At 51.2% G+C, this 22,230-nt stretch overlaps 1 protein-coding gene, 1 long non-coding RNA gene and 1 pseudogene across 10 annotated transcripts; 1 reads left to right on the top strand and 2 right to left on the bottom strand.

Annotated features, from left to right (window-relative positions):
* Positions 1 to 412: 412 nt before the first annotated feature.
* Positions 413 to 18,361, bottom strand: TIRAP (TIR domain containing adaptor protein). 9 transcript variants are annotated; one of them, XM_063782575.1, is made up of 7 exons: positions 18,008 to 18,128; positions 11,368 to 11,520; positions 10,600 to 10,723; positions 10,224 to 10,382; positions 4,933 to 5,511; positions 3,148 to 4,317; positions 413 to 1,098 (listed from the first exon to the last, which is right to left on the bottom strand). In XM_063782575.1, exons 4-6 carry the CDS (start codon positions 10,288 to 10,290, stop codon positions 4,298 to 4,300), a joined length of 666 nt encoding a protein of 221 aa, XP_063638645.1. In that variant the 5' UTR covers positions 10,291 to 10,382; positions 10,600 to 10,723; positions 11,368 to 11,520; positions 18,008 to 18,128; the 3' UTR covers positions 413 to 1,098; positions 3,148 to 4,297.
* Positions 3,724 to 6,621, top strand: LOC107967375 (uncharacterized). Its single transcript, XR_008537899.2, has 3 exons — positions 3,724 to 3,857; positions 4,702 to 4,746; positions 6,507 to 6,621. It is a non-coding gene; the product is annotated as an uncharacterized LOC107967375 (long non-coding RNA).
* Positions 18,362 to 19,412: 1,051 nt separating the features above from the next.
* LOC112204931 (small nucleolar RNA U13) lies at positions 19,413 to 19,510 on the bottom strand (annotated as a pseudogene).
* Between the last annotated feature and the right edge of the window lie 2,720 nt (positions 19,511 to 22,230).

The following is a 22,230-nucleotide window of genomic DNA, read 5'->3' as shown; positions in this document are numbered from 1 at the left end:
GCAGATGGCTTGAACCCAGGAGTTCAAGACTAGCCTGGGCAACATGGCAAAACCCCATCTCTACAAAAAGTACAGAAAAATTAGTCAGGAGTGGTGGCACAGGCCTGTGGTCCCAGCTACTCAGAGGGCTGAGATAGGAGAATCATTGCTTGGGCCCAGGAGGTCGAGGCAGTGGTGAGCCATGATCACGCCACTGCACTCCAGCCTGGGCAACAGCAAGTCCCTGCAAAGTTTATAGTCATATAGAATTAAGTAATTCAGCATGCTGCTTAATACTAGATCAATATGTGAAATAAATTACAATTCTTTATATCAGTAATAGATAAAAATGTAAAATTACCCTTTACAACAGCAACAGAAAATATGAAATGCTAGGGAATAATTCTAATAAAAAGAGGAGCTGACCAATGTGGAAAAGATAGAAAGCTTTATTGAAATACACTTAAAGACATAAGTAAATGGAGACATACTATTTTTATGAATAGGAAGACTCATAAAAATATCTGTTTTTTCAAAATCTACAAATTCCATGTAAGTCCAATGAAAATACTAACAGGTTTTTTCCTGGAACCTGATGGTTGAATAAACAATTTATATGGAAGAGTAAAGGAACAAGAAAAGTTAAAGTGATTTTTGATGGATAAGAAGAGCAGGAAGAATTGACATACAAATGGTGCAGGCTTATTAAAAACATCAGTGAACAAGGCAGTGTGGCACCAGCACAGGGATACACAAACAGATAAAGGGAGGAGACTGGAGAACCCAGTAACAGCCCCCCACGAATGACAATATGTGACAGCAGTGACATCATAATCAGTAGGGGTGGGGTAAGGATGGACTAGTCAGTCAATGATGGTTATTTAAATAGAAAAAAGAATTGGATCTTTGACTAAAGAACAACAAAAACCCAAACAAAAAATCCAGGTGGATTAAAGACCTAAATATGAAAAGAAATACAGAAGAAAGCAGATGTAGGGGGGGACTTCCTGAGTAAAACACAAAAAGCACAAAGTAAAAGGTAAAATATTATTTTAGGCTGGGCGTGGTGCTTCACGCCTGTAATCCCAGCACTTTGGGAGGCCGAGGCAGGTGGATCACCTGAAGTCAGAAGTTCAAGACTAGCCTGGCCAATATGGTGAAACCCCATCTCTACTAAAAATACAAAAATTAGCCGGGTGTGGTGGTGCATGCCTGTAATCCCAGGCTTAGGCAGGAGAATCACTTGAACCTGGGAGACAGAGGTTGCAGTGAGCCAAGATTGCGCCATTGCACTCCAGCCTGGGCAACAAGAGTGAAATTCCGTCTCAGAAAAACAAAAAACAAAACCAAAAAAATTTTAATAAGTTAGAGATGCATACTTAAATATTTAGGAATAAAGTGATTTCTGAGATTTGCTTCAAATGATCTTGTGGGGAGTGAGAGATATGAGTAGGGTATTATTGATAAAAGAGTAGCTCAGAGTTGGTAATTGTTGAAGCTAGCTGACGGGCACATAGGGATTCATCAAACTTCTTCCTTTCAGTATATGCTTGATTTTTTTTTCATAAAAATGATGAAAAGGAAAAAAAATAACAATAGGTTACCAGTTTTCATCCACCAGATTAGAAAACATTTAAAAATCTGATAACTGAGTGTTAGCAAGAACATGAAAAAGTGGGAACTCTTAAACACAAATTGTAGGAACTTAAATTGGTACAGCCAATTTGGAAGAAACTGTGGCATCTTCTAGAAAAATAGTATGTATATTCTTTTTTTTTTTTTTTTTTTTGAGATGGAGTCTCGCTCTGTCACCCAGGCTAGAGTGCAGTGGTGCGATATCTCAGCTCACTGCAACCTCTGCCTCCCAGGCTCAAGCAATTCTCCTGCCTCAGCCTCCCAAGTAGCTGGGATTACAGGCGTGCACCACCATGCCTGGCTAATTTTTGTATTTTTAGTAAAGACAGGGTTTCACCATGTTGGCCAGGCTGGTCTCAAACTCCTGGCCTCAAGTGATGCGCCCGCCTCGGCCTCCCAAAGTGTTAGGATTACAGGCATGAGCCACCACGCCCAGCCCCAGCAGGATTTTCTAGGCTAAATCCTAGAAAATCTTGCTTGTGAAAATGTACAAAAAAGTTCAGAGGCTCATTGTTTTTAATAGCAAAAACCTAGGAACACCAAATACCCATTTGGAGAAGAATGTGTAACTAAATGGTGGCATATTTACATCGTGGGATGAAAGTGTATTATTAATAACTGGCATGTCATCCATCCGCATGGATAAATCTCACATTTGGTGAACAAGGAAAGGAATCTGCAGAATACAAACGCTGTAATGCTGTTTACATAAAATATAAAACCATGTAAAACTACACAGTATGCTGGTGGAGGTGCATACATATGTAGTAAATGTATAGAGAAAAGCTAAAAGCAAGAAGTTCAAAATTCAAAATGCTGGTTATTTCTGGTGGGGGAAGGGGAGACTGCAATTCAGGGCACAAAGGGACCACTATAAGGGATGATAAGGTTTTGCTTCTTAAACTGGGTGGTAGGCACATGAGTGGACATATTATTTGTTAATCCTTTTGTGCATAATAAAATAATTTTTTTTCTTTTTTTTGAGATGGAGTCTCACTCTGTCACCCAGGCTGGAGTGCGGTGGTGCAATATCGGCTCACTGCAACTTCCGCCTCCCAGGTTCAAGCAATTCTCCTGCCTCAGCCTCCCGAGTAGCTGGGACTACAGGCCCATGCCACCACACCCAGCTAATTTTTGTATTTTTAGTAGAGATGGGGTTTCACCATGTTGGCCAGGATGGTCTCGATCTCTTGACCTTGTATTCTGCCCACCTCAGCCTCCCAAAGTACTAGGATTACAGGCATGAGCCACCATGCCTGGCCTTTTTTTTTTGAGACAGAGTCTTGCTCAGTTGCCCAGGCTCGAGTGCAGTGGCGTGATTTCGGCTCACTGCAATCTCCACCTCCCAGGTTCAAGCAATTCTCCTGCCTCAACCTCCCGAGTAGTTGAGATTACAGGCCCCCGCCACCACACCCAGCTGATTTTTTTTGTTCTTTTAGTAGAGACAGGGTTTCACCATATTGGCCAGGCTAGTCTTGAACTCCTGACCTCAGGTGATCCACCTGCCTCGGCCTCCCAAAGTGCTGAGATTACAGGTGTGAGCCATGGCGCCTGGCAAAATAGTTTATAATTTAAAAAATAAATTTTCTCTTTCTAGAACTAGAGATAGAAAAAATAATAAAAATTTTTTTCAGCAAAAGAGGGGTCATGATAGGGAGAAGTGAGAGGGGGGCACAAAAGTACACATTGGAGGAAATAATGAAATTCATTTCAGTTCAACAACAAACTTACTGAGAACAGATGAATGAAACCTTGCCTGTCCTATAAGGAATACAGTCATCTGCCAGAAGAAAAATGGTGATTCTTCCCAGTCCAAAGGTGAAGATGGTGACTGTGAAAGTATCAGCTTTAGCCAGACCACTGATGAAGCTCCCAGATGTCACAGCATCCATGGGCTTGTGATCTCAGGTGAAGGCGTTGAACCCTGAGCCCTGGATTCCCATCTCTTCACTTGCTCCCTCCACCACCCCACCCCCATATTCAGAATGGCCTCTAGGCTTCTAGGTTTGTGTCTTTAATGGCACCTAGGCAATAAATAAAAAATACAGTGCAGTGCTGACTGCATCTTCCCTACAGCTCTTTGAAGTGAATCGATGTCTCTGGGAAGAGGAACAGAGTAGTGTGAGTGTGAAGGACTGGATTCTTGTTGCTTTCTCCTGACGCCCATTCCAGGGTTTCCCCAGGCAACTAGGAAGACCATCCATGGTGAGGCCTGCAATCTAGGCTTCTTGCTGATCAGTCAGGTGAGTCACTTCTTTAGGAGGGATACCAGTGTACGCCAGTGCCCAGTTCCAGGGGAAGACAGAAGTGGGCACCAGGCTTCCTGTCCAGTTAGGCAGGAGATGAGTCCTGCTGGCCATCATTGATCAGTACCACCTCCTACCACTTCCAATTTCTGGCTTCCTCATGGCCTTCTTGGGGAGTCCCCAGCTTCCTCATGGCTTTCCTAGGGGGAATCCCCAGCTTCACGGCCTTCCTGGGGGAGTCCCCAAGCTCTCCATGGTCTTCTTAGGGAGCCCACAGTAATGGAAGCCTGATGGGTGCTCTGATCCCAGGGTCACGAGCAAAGCGCTGCGACTCACTCCCTATACCTCTTGTCACATTTGTGGGAATCCGAGGCCCTGCATGGGTTTTCTGTTTCTAGCTTTACTCCAATTTCCGGGGTCCCATGATATAACAAGTGTCAACTGAGTGTCTGCAGATCTGAAAGAGACCAATCACAGCGTTGTCACACCTCCCAAACCCAGCATCTGTTTTCCCCAACAGGTCCTGCCTCTTCTATCTTTTTATCTATTACCACACTTCCAAACCTACTGCAATAGCATGGCCCTCCCCAGATACACTTATATGCACTTCTTTCCTATTATTTTGCATCATTTTGCCTTACTAAACCAATGTCCCTCCTGGCACCTTCCCAGCTCTTGATGGACATCTCCAGCCTGATCTTAGAGAAACCTAATGCTATTACTGTTACTACTACTAGCTATTAACTTGAGGAGCTGATTTGTGCTAGGCGCTGCCTGTTATGAATACATGTGCTAGGCCATGTTCTGAGCCCTTAGTGTATATACTGTTCTCATTTCATAGCAATGGAAACCTGTTGGTCAGTGAGGAAACCAAGGCACAGAGCGGGTGAGTAACTTGACCAAGTTACTTTTTATGGGTTAATAAGTGCAGGAGCCAGGATACAAACCCCGACAGCCTTTTCCAGAAGCTGCGCTTTGAACTACTAGGCTACAGGGCTGTCTCCTAAAAGTCAAAGTAGATCAGATACTGTAGCTGAATCCCGTTCCCCTTCTCCCTCCTGTAGTAGCTTACAACGCATGACAGCTTCTTTGACTTGACGAAAGCCACCATCAGGGCCCCTGCCATCAACGTAGTACATGAATCGGAGCTCAGGTGGGTAGGCAGCTCTGCTGAGGCCCGACAGCAGGGGGATGGTGCAGCCCTCGGCCCCTGGAGCCTCGGTCAGGGCCTGCAGCATCTGGTACTTGCACCAGGGGTCCTGAAGGAAGCCCGGCGTGATGAGCAGCACCCGGCAGTGACTACTGCTCAGTGCCTGGCACAGCTCGGACACGATAGCGCCGCCTGGGGTTGCATCCCGGAGTTGCAGGAAGCAGCGCAGGCTGGCAGTGCTGCCTTCCAAGTAGGAGACCAGGTCCTGGGCGGCCACCAGGTCTTCCTCACTGTGGCACACGCAGACGTCATAGTCTTTGCTCCAGCGACTACTGCCGCTGTCACTCGCGTGTGTGGGTGGCAGGCTGGGAGACGTGACTGAGCTGAGGCTTGGGGGTAGTGGGCTGTCCTGTGAGGTAGGCTGTGAAGCATCGCTGGAGGTGCTTTCTGGGGAGTTGGGCCTCTTCTTGGGCTTCTTCAGCAGGGTCTGCCTGAACCAGTCTGTGGGGGAGAAACACTGCTCAGGCCTGTGTGTTACCAGGTGCCCTCTCACTGCCCACACAGGGAGGAGCCCCACCTCCCAGGGAGGACAGACAGACTGCAGCCCACCTCCCTGCACTGGGAAACATCTTATTCTCAGAGACCTGTTGCTCCACTATTTTTTTTTTTTTTTTTTTTTTTTGAGACAGAGTCTCACTCTCACCCAGGCTGGAGTACAGTGGTGCGATCTTGGCTCACTGCAACTTCTGCCTCCCAGGTTCAAGCGATTCTCCTGCCTCAGCCTCCTGAGTAGCTGGGATTACAGGCATGCACCACCACACCTGGCTAATTTTTGTATTTTTAGTAGAGACGGGGTTTCACCATGTTGGTCAGGCTGGTCTTGAACTTCTGACCTCGTGATCTGCCCGCCTCAGCCTCCCAAAGTGCTGGGATTACAGGCGTGAGCCACTGTGCCCAGCACTCTATTTTTGTTTATTTTTTGGGACTTGCCTAAAAGTGCCCTCTAAAGGTAAAGGGTTTGGACGTGTCAGAACTCTGGAATCCTTATGTGAGAGTGTTCCAGCAGCCTGGTTAAGAGAAATGGCCTTGCACTACTCCAGGCCCTTTGATATCCGGTACCCCCAGCCCAGCCCATCTTAAGCAGAACTTCCCACTAGAGCTGACTAGTCAACCACTGGGAGTCTGCAGGCAGAGCTACGTTATGCTAGCAAGGATCCATCAGTCCTGAAGCCCACTTTCAGCACTGAGGGGAGGTGGACTTAAATTAGGAAGGGCTACGTATACAGGAAGGAAGGGGTACGGAGGACTGGCATCTGTTTGGCCCCAAGAAATCCTAGATTGTCGCTAAATGGGGAAGAGGCTACTGCTCAGAGTTGCTGAGGAGCGGAGAGCTTCGTGATTCAGAACCCACACTCTGGCCCCTCTCCCCTCTCCCCTCCCCCCTCCCCCCTCTCCCCTCTCCCCTCTTTCCACGGTCTCCCTCTGATGCCGAGCAGAAGCTGGACGGTACTGCTGCCATCTCAGCTCACTGCAACCTCCCTGCCCGATTCTCCTGCCTCAGCCTGCCGAGTGCCTGCGATTGCAGGCGTGCGCCGCCACGCCTGACTGGTTTTCGTATTTTTTTGGTGGAGACGGGGTTTCGATGTGTCGGCTGGGCTGGTCTCCAGCTCCTAACCGCGAGTGATCCGCCAGCCTCGGCCTCCCGAGGTGCCGGGATTGCAGACGGAGTCTCGTTAACTCAGTGCTCAATGGCGCCCAGGCTGGAGTGCAGTGGCGTGATCTCGGCTCGCTACAACCACCTCCCAGCCGCCTGCCTTGGCCTCCCTAAGTGCCGAGATTGCAGCCTCTGCCTGGCAGCCACCCCGTCTGGGAAGTGAGGAGCGTCTCCGCCTGACTGCCCATCGTCTGGGATGTGAGGAGCCCCTCTGCCTGGCTGCCCAGTCTGGAAAGTGAGGAGCGTCTCTGCCCAGCCGCCATCCCATCTAGGAAGTGAGGAGCGCCTCTTCCCGGCCGCCATCACATCTGGGAAGTGAGGAGCGTCTCTGCCCGGCCGCCCATCGTCTGAGATGTGGGGAGCACCTCTGCCCTGCCGCCCCGTCCGGGATGTGAGGAGTGTCTCTGCCCGGCCGCCCTGTCTGAGAAGTGAGGAGACCCTCTGCCTGGCAACCGCCCCATCTGAGAAGTGAGGAGCCCCTCTGCCCAGCAGCCACCCCGTCTGAGAAGTGAGGAGCGTCCTCCCTCCTCGTCTGGGAGGGAGGTGGGGGGGTCAGCCCCCCACCCGGCCAGCCGCCCCATCCGGGAGGTGAGGGGCACCTCTGCCCGGCCGCCCCTACCGGGAAGTGAGGAGCCCCTCTGCCCGGCCAGCCGCCTCGTCCGGGAGGGAGGTGGGGGGGTCAGCCCCCCGCCTGGCCAGCCGCCCCATCCGGGAGGCGAGGGGTGCCTCTGCCCGGCCGCCCCTACTGGGAAGTGAGGAGCCCCTCTGCCCGGCCAGCCGCCCCGTCTGGGAGGGAGGTGGGGGGGTCAGCCCCCCTCCCGGCCAGCCGCCCCATCCAGGAGGGAGGTGGGGGGGTCAGCCCCCCGCCCGGCCAGCCGCCCCGTCCGGGAGGGAGGTGGGGGGATCAGCCCCCCGCCTGGCCAGCCGCCCCGTCCGGGAGGGAGGTTGGGGGATCAGCCCCCTGCCCGGCCAGCCGCCCTGTCCAGGAGGTGGGGGGAGCGCCTCTGCCCGGCTGCCCCTACTGGGAAGTGAGGAGCCCCTCTGCCCGGCCAGCCGCTCTGTCTGGGAGGGAGGTGGGGGGGTCAGCCCCCGGCCCGGCCAGCCACCCCGTCCGGGAGGGAGGTGGGGGGGTTAGCCCCCCGCCTGGCCAGCCGCCCCATCCGGGAGGTGAGGGGCACCTCTGCCCGGCCGCCCCTTCTGGGAAGTGAGGAGCCCCTCTGCCCGGCCAGCCGCCCCGTCTGGGAGGGAGGTGGGGGGGTCAGCCCCCCTCCCGGCCAGCCGCCCCATCCAGGAGGGAGGTGGGGGGGTCAGCCCCCCGCCCGGCCAGCCGCCCCGTCCGGGAGGGAGGTGGGGGGATCAGCCCCCCGCCTGGCCAGCCGCCCCGTCCGGGAGGGAGGTTGGGGGATCAGCCCCCTGCCCGGCCAGCCGCCCTGTCCAGGAGGTGGGGGGAGCGCCTCTGCCCGGCTGCCCCTACTGGGAAGTGAGGAGCCCCTCTGCCCGGCCAGCCGCTCTGTCTGGGAGGGAGGTGGGGGGGTCAGCCCCCGGCCCGGCCAGCCACCCCGTCCGGGAGGGAGGTGGGGGGGTTAGCCCCCCGCCTGGCCAGCCGCCCCATCCGGGAGGTGAGGGGCACCTCTGCCCGGCCGCCCCTTCTGGGAAGTGAGGAGCCCCTCTGCCCGGCCAGCCGCTCTGTCTGGGAGGGAGGTGGGGGGGGTCAGCCCCCAGCCCGGCCAGCCGCCCCGTCCAGGAGGGAGGTGGGGGGGTTAGCCCCCCGCCTGGCCAGCCGCCCCATCCGGGAGGTGAGGGGTGCCTCTGCCCGGCCGCCCCTTCTGGGAAGTGAGGAGCCCCTCTGCCCGGCCAGCCGCCCCGTCCGGGAGGGAGGTGGGGGGGTCAGCCCCCCGCCCGGCCAGCCGCCCCGTCCGGGAGGGAGGTGGGGGGTCAGCCCCCCGCCCGGCCAGCCGCCCCGTCCGGGAGGGAGGTGGGGGGGTCAGCCCCCCGCCCGGCCAGCCGCCCCGTCCGGGAGGGAGGTGGGGGGATCAGCCCCCCGCCCGGCCAGCCGCCCTGTCCGGGAGGTGAGGGGCGCCTCTGCCCGGCCGCCCCTACCGGGAAGTGAGGAGCCCCTCTGCCCGGCCAGCCGCCCCCTCCGGGAGGGAGGTGGGGGGGTCAGCCCCCCGCCGGGCCAGCCGCCCCATCGGGGAAGTGAGGAGCCCCTCTGCCCGGCCAGCCGCCCTGTCCGGGAGGGAGGTGGGGGGTCAGCCCCCCGCCCGGCCAGCCGCCCCGTCCGGGAGGTGAGGGGCGCTTCTGCCCGGCCGCCCCTACTGGGAAGTGAGGAGCTCCTCTGCCCGGCCACCACCCCATCTGGGAGGTGTACTCAACAGCTCATTGAGAACGGGCCATGAAGACAATGGCGGTTTTGTGGAATAGAAAGGGGGGAAAGGTGGGGAAAAGATTGAGAAATCGGATGGTTGCTGTGTCTGTGTAGAAAGAGGTAGACATGGGAGACTTTTCATTTTGTTCTGTACTAAGAAAAATTCTTCTGCCTTGGGATCCTGTTGATCTGTGACCTTACCCCCAACCCTGTGCTCTCTGAAACATGTGCTATGTCCACTCAGGGTTAAATGGATTAAGGGCGGTGCAAGATGTGCTTTGTTAAACAGATGCTTGAAGGCAGCATGTTCGTTAAGAGTCATCACCACTCCCTAATCTCAAGTACCCAGGGACACAAACACTGCGGAAGGCCGCAGGGTCCTCTGCCTAGGAAAACCAGAGAACTTTGTTCACTTGTTTATCTGCTGACCTTCCCTCCACTATTGTCCTGTGACCCTGCCAAATCCCCCTCTGCGAGAAACACCCAAGAATGATCAATAAAAAAGAAAAAAAAAAAAAGAACCCACACTCTGGAGTCAGGGACACGGCTTTGACTGGGGACTTGCGGACCTGTCTTAGTTGCTGAAAGTTAACTGAGATAATGCAGTGTCAGGTATGTCAGGGAGCCGGGCCTCTTCTTGGGCTTCTTCAGCAGGGTCTGCCTGAACCAGTCTGTGGGGGAGAAACACTGCTCAGGTCTGTGTTTGGAGTATGGGATTCCATAAGGAGATGAAAACAGCTTCCCCAGCCTTTGATAAGGACAGATAGTTGTGGTGGGGATTGATTCATTTTCTCTCTCTGCTTGGCTTCTCCTCTAAATGGTTCTGGAACAAAGATTTAGACGACAAGAGACAGTGTTAAGCACTCAGCACAGTGGTTTCCAGGCTAGGAAAGCTAGCTGAGCAGGCCTGGAAAACCTTTGAGCCAAAAGGATAAAGATCTGGCTGAGCTGACGCAGGCCTCCCCTCCTCACTCTCCACAAAGCATCCAGGCCCTGAATTCAGGTCAGGAGTTCCCCACGTCAGCCTTCCTGCGTCTCTCTGAGTTTGGACCAGGCAGGCCTCCCACCGCGCCCTATGGAGGCTGAGCACTACACTCAGGAACACAGCAGAGTCGCGAGTCCGGTTCCACTCACCAGCCATCTTGCCTAGAGGCTTCTTAGGCCGAGAGCCAGGAGCTGGGAGGGAGGTCGATGATGCCATAGCGTGGGGGTCAAAACTAGCCCCGTGAGACCAGGCATTGGTGAAGGGGGAGGAGGGAGGAGACCCAGTCTTGACCTCATGGAGCAGCCATCCTATAGAGGGCAAAGAGAGAGAATCACAAAGGCTGCACTTACCCTGCTCTCATTCCCCATGGATGAGCTCTGCAAAGTTCTGTTTCTCTCCTAATGCCTGACAGAGGCTTCTTCTCTAAATGGGTCCTTCATTCCTCATGAGATTAGGGCCAGACACGACTGTGATTGGAGCTGGATTCTAGATAAAGCCAAAGCTGTGTAGTGTGGTCAGACTTACAGGGTATGAGCTCAGCATGACCAGCTGAGGAACTGTTCTCTCCTCCACCTGGCCAGGAGGATATTCGGGATCTGGGGAAGGGCAGCTGGCAGGCAGCTCTTTAGAAGGACTTCCTATGTAAGGCCTGAAATGGCAGAAGAAGGACAGTTGCTATTTGGACAAATAATTATGTATCCAGATAGACAGAAGCTGAACAGTAGAGAGAGAGCACATGCAGGAAATCTTGGGAGACTTTTCCTCCAAGTCTGCCTCCCCCTGAATAACTCCATCCATAGACCCATCGCCCCTGCAGCCGTCAGCTCAGGAAGGTCATGTCAAAAAGTGGTACAGACTGCAGACTGCAGGTAGAGTGCCTGATTCTCATCTCTGGTTAACCGTGACCTTTGGCCACCTTGCTAAACTCGTTTCTCCATCCGTGAAATGGAAGTACTAGAGCCTCCTTCTCAGCATTATTGTGAAGATTAAATGAAATAATTTATGTAAAGTCCTAATGGTGCCTGGCATGTAATAAATGCTTAGAAAATGTGGGCTACTATGTATATAAAATAATCTAGATATTGGAGGGATATATTATGTTCATGGTTTATAAAACTTGTAATGTTAACGTTTCCCAAACTGATCATTAATTCAGTGCTGTTCCAAAGTCTAGAAGATTTTTGTTTTTTAGGTTTTTTGGTGGGGAGGTTGTCAGACTGCTTCTAAATTTATGTGGAAATACAAAGACCCAAGAATCCCTTAGAAAGGCAACCTGCCATGTTCTCTTCCCACCGTAGTGACAGAGGATGTCCCTGATGGCGGACACTCTTTCAGCCTTAAGTTTCTGTGGAGCAGAGCCTGTGGGGGCTGTAGTATTCTAGTGACACTTCTCCTGTGAAAGGCTGGCAGAGCAACTGGCACAGGGCTGCTTTCTCTTTGGTGGATCTGTGAGATCAAAACAAACCTGAGAACTCATGGAAGCAAGTATTATTAGACACACTAAAATAAAAGGTTTCAAAATTTAAAGAATGTGGCCAGGCACAATGGCTCACGCCTGTAATCCTAGCACTTTGGGAGGCCAAGGCGGCGGATCACCTGAGGTCAGGAGTTCAAGCCTAGCCTGGCCAACATGGTAAAACCCCTGTCTCTACTGAAAATACAAAAATTAGCTGGGCATGGTGGCAGGCGCCTATAATCCCAGCTACTTGGGAGGCTGAGGCAGAAGAATCTCTTGAACCTGGAGGCGGAGGTTGCAGTGAGCTGAGATTATACCACTGCACTCCAGCCTGGGCAACAAGAGCGAAACTCCATCTCAATAAAAAAAATTAAAGAATGTCATTCTATGCTGCACATTAATGCTTTGTTCACTGATGCATAGAAGACAAGGGATGCTGAGGATTTGTGATCATATATCAAAGTTCAAAAAAGAAGGAGAACTTAAACCATAGCAGCAAAGGAGGCAGAGCAAAGAGTTGGAATGGGTACAGGAACCAGAGAAGACATCTGAAAAAGCAACACAGCTAAATGTGAAGCCACCAAAAAGGCACTGGATGTTGACTATGAGTATGTATATGAGTTTCTTTTCTTTCCCAATATGCTTGGGATTTCAGACAGCCTAAGTGGTAGGCTGCAGCTAGGGCCGTTCAGGATGCCTTTTTGCCCCCAGTAGTAAACATGATGTCACTTGGTTTTTGCATTATTGAAATATTTTTTCAATTGTTTTAATTTTAATATTAATTATTTGGCCTTGGTGCACTTGTAAACTAGAGCATCATTTGATTTGTAAATATTATAAAGGTTAAAAATTAACATAATATGTTAATCTACTTAATATATGTAGATTTTAAAGTTTCAGTTTCTCATTTTATGAAATGACTTGCCCTTTTGGCAACGCATGCTAATTGGGGGAAATTGCTTTTCCATTGCTTGGTTAAGAAGAAATCCAGTTGTCCAGCAGTATATGCCACCAGAAGTACGGTGGTATAAGCCCTCATGAGAAACATGGAAACGTTTTAAAGAGAAAAATAACAGCACCTTTGACAGGATAATTGAGCAAGATGGCAGGTAAATTCCAGTAACCATACACACTGCCTACTTCCTGGAATCCAAGACGCCATGCACCTTCCCTGTTCCTTTTCAGTTCTTTTGTAGCTGGAGCTGTGGAACTGCCACACATTCAAACACGTGTTAATCTTTCCAAGACCTGGTAACTGTCATCATATCTTGAGATGTGGTTGACAAGTAGGTAAGGTAATGAACCCAAATCTCCAACTGGAAGCTCTACTCACTAGGTCTGCCTATTCTCTGATTTGCTGTGTGGTCTAATACGCAGTCGCTTTCTTTGTGCTTTGAAAAAATTCATAAAGTAGAATCATACCAAAAATACCCACTTTGTAAGAGCTATGACTTGATAGAAAATTAGTAAAGGGAACGGGCTCAGTGGCTCATGCCTGTAATCCCAGCACTTTGGGAGGCCGAGGTGGGCAGATCATGTGAGCTCAGGAGTTCCAGACCAGCCTGTCAAAACCCCTTCTCTACTAAAAATACAAAATTTAGCCGGGTGTGCTGGTGCTCCCCTGTAATCCCAGCACTTTGGGAGGCCGAGGTGGGCAGATCATGTGAGCTCAGGAGTTCAAGACCAGCCTGGCCGACAGGTCGAAACCCTGTCTCTACTAAAAATACAAAAATTAGCCAGGCATGGTGTCGCACACCTGTAATCCTAGCTACTTGGGTGGCTGAGGCTGGATAATCCCTTGAACCTGGGAGGCAGAGGTTGCAGTGAGCCGAGATCGCACCACTGTGCCCCAGCCTGGGTGACAGAGCGAGACTCGATCTCAAAAAAATAAAGAAAAGAAAATTAGTAAAGAATTTCTTTAGAAAAGAAGTAGCACAATACCTTTAGTGCTTTCTAGAATGCTTTTCCAATATTATGTGCAGAAATTGATGTAAAGGAAACATTATGGAGTTTTGCTGTATAAAATCCAAAGTGGGCCGGGCACAGTGGCTCATGCCTGTAATCCCAGCACTTTGGGAGGCCGAGGTGGGCGGATCATGAGGTCAGGAATTTGAGATCAGCCTGGCCAACATGGTGAAACCCTGTCTCTACTAAAAATACAAAAATTAGCTAAGCATGGTGGTGCGTGCCTGTAATCCCAGCTGCTCAGGAGGCTGAGGCAGGAGAATCACTTGAACCCGGGAGGTGGAGGTTGCAGTGAGCCGAGATCATGCCACTGCACTCCAGCCTGGGCAACAGAGCGAGACTCCAGTCTCAAAAAAAAAAAAAAAATTCCAAAGTGTATTTAGTATCCAATGTCAAACTGGTCTCCAATTTCTATTATATAGGGAATGTACTGGAGCCTGTGAAGGCATATAATTAGAATATGTATCTCTTAGAGTTCATATTCGATTTCTGTTAAGCAGGAATCACTATCTAGGGTAGACAGAATAGTGGCCCACAAAGAGGCCCACATCCTAATCCCCAGAACTGAGAATATGTTACCTTCCATGGCAAAAGGGGATTTGACAGCTGTGATTAAGAACCTTGTGATGGGGAGGGATTCCTGGATTACCCAGGTGAGTTTAATGTAACCACAAAGATCCTTTCAAGAGGGAGGCAGGAAGGTCTGAGGCAGACGAAAGAGCTGTGCCAAGGGAAGCAGGCGGCAGTGGGATGCAGGTGGCCTCTAGAAGCTGGAAAAGGCAAGTCCATGGGTTCTTTCCTGGAGCCTTCAGAAGGAGCACGGCCTTGCTGACCCATCTTAGAACGGCAGGATAATCAATATGTGTTGTTTGAGGCCACTAAGTTTGTGGCAATTTGTTACAGCAGCAATAGGAAACTATGTGTCTGATTAGATCAGGCCAATGAATGGAGAAAGTATTGGATTTCAGTTGAGTGCTAAAACCTGGTCTGTTTAAAGGTGCAAATTGTTTGAAACAGTTTTTACATCTTTAAATAAGTAAATTACCATCTACGCTTCACCTGACTTTGACTTTACATTTAAAAGAATTTTGGTTTCAAAGGCTGTTTTGTTCTCAAACACTTGCTGAAACATTTGGGTAGGATTAATTATGGTTTGCAGGACAATGTCACTTAAAGTCCTGAATATAATTCATTTATAGCTTGATAGACACAATACAGTGTTCTCAAAGAGGTTTGTAGACTATGGTGCAGACCTAGGGTGGCCCCCTGTGTTCACACCTGGGACTGTGAGAAGGACCCATGACTTTCTTTTTTTTTCAGACAGACTCATTCCATTACCCAGGCTGGAGTGCAGTGGCACAATCTCAGCTCACTGCAACCTCTGCCTCCTGGGTTCAAGTGATTCTTGTGCCTCAGCCTCCTGAGTAGCTGGGACTACAGGTGCTCGCCACCACATCCAGCTAATTTTTGTATTTTTAGTAGACACGGGGTTTTACCATGTTGACCAGGCTGGTCTGGAACTCATGACCTCAAGTGATTGGCCCGCCTCAACCTCCCAAAGTGCTGGGATTACATACAGGCATGAGCCACCACACCTGACCTTTTTTTTTTTTTTTTTTTTTTCCAGAGAGGGTCTTGCTCTGTCACCCAGGCTGGAGTGCAGTGTTGTGATTACAGCTCACTGCAGCCTCAACCTCCAAGGCTCAAGCAGTCTTCCATCTCAACCTCTAGAGTAGCTGGAATTAAAGATGTGAGCCACCACACCTACCTAATTTATTTTTTTCATTTTTTAATTTTTCTTGGTACAGACAGGATCTTGCTTTGTTGGCCAAGCTGGTCTCTTAACTCGTGGCCTCAAGTGATCCACCCACCTCAGCCTCCCAAAGTGCTGGGATTACAGGCGTGAGCCATCATGCCCAGCTTTAATTTTACTTTTATCTGAGTCTTCTTGCTAGGGAAGATTTTTTAAAAACCAGACTCAAATAATACAACTATAAGGGGAAAAAATGATAAAATAAAAAACATTAGAATGAAGAACTTCTGTTCATCAAAAGACATAAATAGGAGAATGAAAAGGCAATCTCCCAAGGGTTAAAATGTTTAAAAATATATATCCAGGGCTGGGTACAGTGGCTCACACCTGTAATCCCGGCACTCTGGGAGGCCGAGGCGGGCGGATTACTAGGTCAGGAGTTCAAGACCAGCCTGGCCAACATGGTGAAACCCCATCTCTACTAAAAATACAAAAATTAGCTGGGTGTGGTGGCGGGTGCCTGTAATCCCAGCTAAAGCAGGGAGGCTAAAGCAGGAGAATCGCTTGAACCTGGGAGACGGAGGTTGCAGTGAGCTGAGACTGCACCATTGCACTGCAGCCTGGGTGACAGAGACTCCGTCTCAAAAATCAAATAAAAAAATATATACACACACACACACACATATATCCAATAAATGTCTTATATCACAAATATTTCAAGGACTCAATGGAACTAGTAAGACGACAGAAAAATGAGCAGAAGAATTGAGCAGGCACTTCACAAAAGGAATATTCAAATGAGCAATAGACATAAAAACAGTTCATTAGTCATCAGAGAAATGCAAACTAAAACCTCAATGCATCACTGCTGGGCACTCAGCCAAATGGCTACAGAGAAAAAGACTATCAAGTAGTGGTAAGAGTGTGCAGGGATGGGAACTCGAACACTGCCGGTGGAGAAGTGTTTGGCCATAGACTAAGATGAGCATACACACATCAGCAATTTCAGTCCTACGAATATACTCAAACAGCAGTGCTTACATTTTTTTTTTTTTTTTTTTTTTGAGACGGAGTCTCCCTCTGTCGCCTGGGCTGGAGTGCAGTGGTATAATCTCGGCTCACTGCAACCTCTGCCTCCCGGGTTCAAGCGATTGTCCTGCCTCAGCCTCCCAAATAGCTGGGACTACCGACACCCGCCATCACGCCTGGCTGATTTTTGTATTTTTAGTAGAGACGGGGTTTCACCATATTGACTAGGCTGGTCTCGAACTCCTGACCTCGTAATCTGCCTGCCTCAGCCTCCCAAAGTGCTGGGATTACAGGTGTGAGCCACTGTTCCCCGCCTGCTTACAGATGTTTACCAAAAGACATTCACAAGAATGTCTGTAGCAGCAAGATACAAAATAACCCCACAGTGGAAACGACTGTCCATCAACCCGTGTCCAGTAGAATGGATAAATAAATTGTGGTCTAGCCATACAATGGAATATTATATACCAACAAGAATAAACTGCTAACTAAACATGGGTGAATATCACAAAACATACTGAATGTCAGATGTCACACACATAAGAGTACATGAAGGGCTGGGCGCGGTGGTTCACGCCTGTAATCCCAGCACTCTGGAAGGCTGAGGCAGGCGGATCACCTGAGTTCAGGAGTTCGAGACCACCCTGGCCAATATGGCGAAACCCTGTCGCTACTGAAAATGCAACAATTAGCCGGGCGTGGTGGCAGGCGCCTGTAACCCCAGCTACTCGGGAGGAGGCAGGAGAATCGCTTGAACCCACAAGGCGGAGGTTGCAGTGAACCGAGATTGCGCCACTGCACTCCAGCCCAGAGGACAAAAGCGAAACTCCATCTCAAAAAAAAAAAAAAAAAGTACATGATGTATGATTCCATGGATGGAAAATCCAAAACAGGCAAACCTATTTTATGGCGTTAGAAGCCAGGGATGTAGTCATGTTTAATTGATTGCTCTGAATCAGGAAATGTGCATGTTATGGAAAATGGTTGAGCTGTACACTTAACGATTTGTGTGCCTACATATCAACTCTTTTAAATCTAAAAAATAACTAGATGTGGTTCCCTCTGAGTCATTCCTGATCCTGGTGTCCCCTAGGTTTGGTGTTTCAACGGGAGTTCTCCACACTTCCCCCTCTCTGTTGCACTTCTAGGGTATGCTGTGATTCTAGCGTACCTGTCTGTCCCCTGGGGACCAGAAGACTGGATCTGTCTGGTCCACCGCGGTCACCCTAGTCGTTGGCACAGTGGCTGCCCAGCCCGTGTGTAGCTGCCCATGACTGTGGTGTAATGCCTCGATAGGTCCCTGACCCTAACTAATATTATGCACTTGCTGAATCACTGCCACAATGACAACCCGAAGAGCAGAGGAAGAGGCTGTGACCGGAGCAGAGAAGAATGTGAGGAGAAACGATATCCACAACGCACTGAGCGCCAGGCTTTTCCAGCGAGGCAAGCGAAAGGGGAGCCGCCCCGCGCGAGCTTCTTTGCGACAGAAAAGGTGACATTCTCCTCGGAGGGCCCTTTCATGCCACTTGCGTGTTGCGGGTGCCAGAAAGGTGAAGAAGGGAAGCGGATGTGCCGCCAGCAGGGCAAGGCCGGACCGGAGGCGGCGCGGACCCCTGCGGCTCTCGGTGGGGCCGGGACTCTGGGGCCCAGGCCGGCCGCGCTCCGTCGCCCACCCCACGGAGCCCCGCCGCGCCTCCCGGTCCCCCGCGACCCCGCCCCGGGCTCACCTGCGCGCGGGCCCCGTTGCGATGAGGGCTGCGCGGACTGCGCGGGCTCCGCGGGGAAGAGCAGCGCGCAGGCCCCGCTCTCCGGAAGCGCCGCCCGCCGCCCTGCCCCTCCCACGCCGCCAGGCCCAGTCCAGACCCGGGAGACTCTCGGGCACGATCCGGCTGCGGGAGACGCGGGGCGGGGCAGCCCCTGTGTCCACTGCGGCCCGAGCCCCGGCCAGCCTGGCTTCTGCATGACTCCGGGCTCCCGTCCTCTCCGCTAGCTGCGTCGGGGCGGTCCGCAGCAACTCGGAGAGAAGCCCGTGGCCAGGGTCCCCCGGCGCCCACCGTGACAACCGGAAACCTGGGTTTTGTTCTAGGCGGGGGAGAAGGGAAAAAAAACACCCTATTCCGCCCATTTAATCCTCCTAACACCCTGCAGGGGGGGGTGTTCATACCTTTTTCCTTTTATACAAATGAGAAACATGAAGCTTGGAGAGATGGAACTTTTCCAAAGGTCACACACAGCGAGGGGTGTACGGGGCTGCAGTGTAGGAGGGGCAGACCCGGGCGGCAGCTGGGAAGCCAGGCCGCAGCGGCCGCCAGTTCCTGTCCCAGACACTGGTTGATGCCGATGAGGATGGAAACCCCGTCTTATGCCAAAGTGCTTTCTTTGCTTCTCTAAGCGGTGATCCCACATGGGCGTTATGAACAGCGCTGCAGTATGCTGCAGAGCCGCTGCAAACAGCGTGGTGTAGGCAAGATGCTGGAAGTCCTGGGTGAAAGAGATGCCTTTGCCTCCCACTTCTGAGAGCTCTTCAGATGTTCGTGAGCGCTGTGAAGCACCTTGGGTAGAAGGGAACGGAGCATTCCCCACACTTGTTTCACTCTACAAGAAATGTGAATGTCTTCCCGAGCGTCTTGCTCCAGGCCATGCCAGTTTGGGAAACCCTATCCTAAAACTATGTGCACGAAATGCTGGAGGGTGGAGGTAGTTTAATTAGGCCATGTAAGATTCATGATCTCCCCCTCCAATTTGATTTCCTCCTTTTCTCACCAGCCCGCCAAAGCGGATGAGCTGCCCATCCTGGGAGAGCTCTGGAGTCAACTGCCTGGGTTCACAACCAGCGCTCATCACTTACTAGTTGTGTGGCCTTGGTGAAGTCACGCAACTTTTCTAGGCTTGCTTCCTTCATCAAATTATGGTGTCTGGTTGTTGGTGTTCTTGCAAGGATTAGATGAGTCTACATAAAGTAGATCAGGCACTTGGCACTGCACCCAAATGCCCAGTTTGCTTTGACTCTACCAAGTACACCTCCGCCCAGGGCCCTCCTTTTCCCCAACTCCGCTCTGCAAAACGCCCTTCTTCTAGCAAGGCCTATTTTTGGGTTTTTTTGTTTGTTTGTTTCCTTTTTCTTTTTTTTCCCATCACACGGGTAACAACCCTTAACAAGGTTTAAGGGAGGCACACCTCACACGTGTGCGTGAACACCCAGTCATCATGCTTATGAGCTACAAAGGGATCAAGGCCCATTTTTGCAGCTTATTCAGGAAAGCTTTGCTTAACCCAGCCCTTCCCACCTCCATCCCTCAAAGGCCATAGTGCTTTTCATTGTAAAGAGCATGTGCTCTGCTGCTTATCTCCCACTTTAGAGTAAAAATTCCCCGAGGCCAGGGATGGTTCTTCAGGCTCCAGCCAGAGCAGAAGGACACTCGAGGAACACTCAGATAAACAGGGCTTGACGGCTCCAAGTATGGGCCAAGTGTTGGGACAGCTGAGTGTCCAGCAAGGATGAAGAAGGCTTGGTCCCAGCTCTGCACAGCTCAGGGGGGAAGACAGATGCACGGAGGCGATGGTAAGGGCTTGCCCACAGCTTGAAGTACAGCCCTGTGGGAGGACAGGAGAGTTGCTCAGTGCTTTTTTTTTTTGAGATGGAGTTTCACTCTTGTTGCCCAGGCTGGAGTGCAATGGCGCAATCTCAGCTCACTGCAACCTCCGCCTCCAGGGTTCAAGCAATTCTCCTGCTTCTGCCTCCTGAGTAGCTGGAATTACAGGCACACGCCACCATGCCCGGCTAATTTTGTATTTTTACTAGAGACGGGAGTTCTCCGTGTTGGTCAGGCTGGTCTCGAACTCCTGACCTGAGGTGATCTGCCCACCTCCGCCTCCCAAAGTGCTGGGATTACAGGCCTCAGTGCTTCTTAATAAACATACTACTCAGTGTGTGGAAGGGAGCAGCTTCTGGGTGAGAAACACTTGAAGGCCTTTTCCCTTTTGCCCTGAGATTGGAATGTCCGTGCTGAAGGGAGCAACTGGCTGGCACCTAGGGGAACTTCACAGGGTCAACCCGGATGTCAGCTTGTCCCTCCTGCGTATCCCTGGCAAGTTCCTTCCTGTCTTTCAGCACTGCCTTCTTCCTCTTCTGGCTTCCGCCTTAGGCCTGGCCCCCTCACCCCAACCTCAGGGGCTTCTGCTGTTACCTCACTGGTAGCACATCTCCTCCCCTGCCATTAGTAAAGCCCACCTCCATCATTTCTTCCCTCCCTTTCATCCTTCTCCACAAAGGCCACTTTTTCTGTTGTTGTTTTTTGTTTTTGAGATAGGGTCTTACTCCTTCACCCAGGCTGGAGTGCAGTGGTGCCTCACAGCTCACTGCAGCCTCAACCTCCAAGGCTCAAGTGATCCTCCTGCCTCAGCCTCCCACGTATTAATAGCTGGGACTACAGGTGCATGCCACCACGCTTGGCTAATTTTTGTATTTTTTGTAGAGACAGGATTTTGCCATGTTGCCCAAGCTGGTCTCGAACTCGTAGGCTCAAGCGATCTTCCCACCTCGGCCTCCCAGAGTCCTGGGATTACAACTGTGAGCCACCGCGCCCGATCCCAAAGGCCACTTTCAAGGCGGAGTGGGCAGTTTACCAGCTGTTTCTATTCCCATTCACTTCTCCTTCTGTGCAAGTGTCCACACCTCAAATTCCACTGAAACTGCTCTTCTTGAGTGAGGCCACCACTGACCTACTTGGGACCGCATCCAGCAGGCACCGTGATCACTTCCTCCTTAGCTTCACGACACCACACTCTCCTGGCTTTTCTCCTGTCTCTGTGGGCACCTCTTCAGTGTCCCCTTCTCTGGTCTGTCCCTTAAATGTTGGTGGGGTCCCTCCAGCTTCCCTCCTTGGCCCCCTACTCTACCCTCTGGGGTGATGCCATCCTGTTCCATGATGTCCACATCACTATCTACAGCCCAGATCATCCCCCAAGGACCATGCCAATCAGCCCAACCCCCTATTTGAGGGATGTCCTACAGGTACCCTCATTCACCACATCCCAGACTGCACCACTCACTCTGTCCCTCACTCCGCTCCTCCCTGGTGCTCCTCATCTCTGGGAGGGGTAGAACCTCCATCCAGAAACCTGGCCATCCGACTTAACCCACTTCTTGTTGCTGGCGTCACCCTGGGATCCATCTGATTCTTGCCATGATGGTTCAGGCACTCCCTGTCCCTGCCACACGGACTGCAACCACAGCCTCCATCTGGCCTCCTTGCTGCCTGCCTTGACATCCTCATCTGCTCTCCACAAGGTCACCCAGGTGATTCTTCTAAAAGGAAAATCTGATCGTGTTGCTCCTGTTTAAAACCCCTCAGTGGCTCTAGTTCCTCTTCTCGCACTCCACGATCCAGGCAGAAACAGTCACACTGAATCCTGCTGTGGTCTGAATGTTGGTGTCCTCCCTAAAGTCCTATGTTGGAACCTGATACCCAATGTGATAGTGTTAAGAGGCGGGGCTTTTGGGGACGTGATTAAGTCATGTGGACTCTACCCTCATGAAAGGGACGAGTGTTCTTAGAAGAGGTTGAAAGAAGTTGCCTTACCCCTTCTGCCATGTGAGGATGCAGTGAGAAAGCACCATCTTCGAAGCAGAAAGCAGGCCTTTACTAGACATTGAATCTGCTGGTGCCTTGATCTTGGACTTCCCAGTGTCTAGAACTGTGAGCAATACATCTCTATTATTTATAAATTACCCAGTCTAGGATATGTTGTGATAGCTGCCCAAGTGGACTAGGACAAATCCCTGAATCGTATTAATTCTTGTCTCTGGGCCTTTACATATGGTTTGCCCTCAGCCTGGATCCTCCCTTGGCCACCTTGCATTCACTTCACTAAATGCCCATCCTTTAGGTTCAGCTCAGAGGTCAACTTCCCTCGAGCAGCTTCATGGAGAAATCCCTTTGCCACCCTC

This window comes from Pan troglodytes, chromosome 9 (assembly GCF_028858775.2).
Source record: "Pan troglodytes isolate AG18354 chromosome 9, NHGRI_mPanTro3-v2.0_pri, whole genome shotgun sequence".
NCBI classification, from domain to species: Eukaryota; Metazoa; Chordata; class Mammalia; order Primates; family Hominidae; genus Pan; species Pan troglodytes.
The sequence above is the reverse complement of the archived record's forward strand: the minus strand, read 5'-3'. Positions and strand labels throughout refer to the sequence as shown.

What these genes read in the sequence shown, in the direction of transcription:
- TIRAP (XM_016919851.4), bottom strand. Translation starts at nt 18,242, where the DNA reads ATGCAGAAGCCAGGCTGGCCGGGGCTCGGGCCGCAGTGGACACAGGGG. An exon ending in GCAACGGGGCCCGCGCGCAG is followed by an intron (nt 10,383 to 18,007) that starts GTGAGCCCGGGG and finishes TGCCCTCTATAG; the next exon opens with GATGGCTGCTCCATGAGGTC. An exon ending in GCCTCTAGGCAAGATGGCTG is followed by an intron (nt 5,512 to 10,223) that starts GTGAGTGGAACC and finishes TCTCCCCCACAG; the next exon opens with ACTGGTTCAGGCAGACCCTG.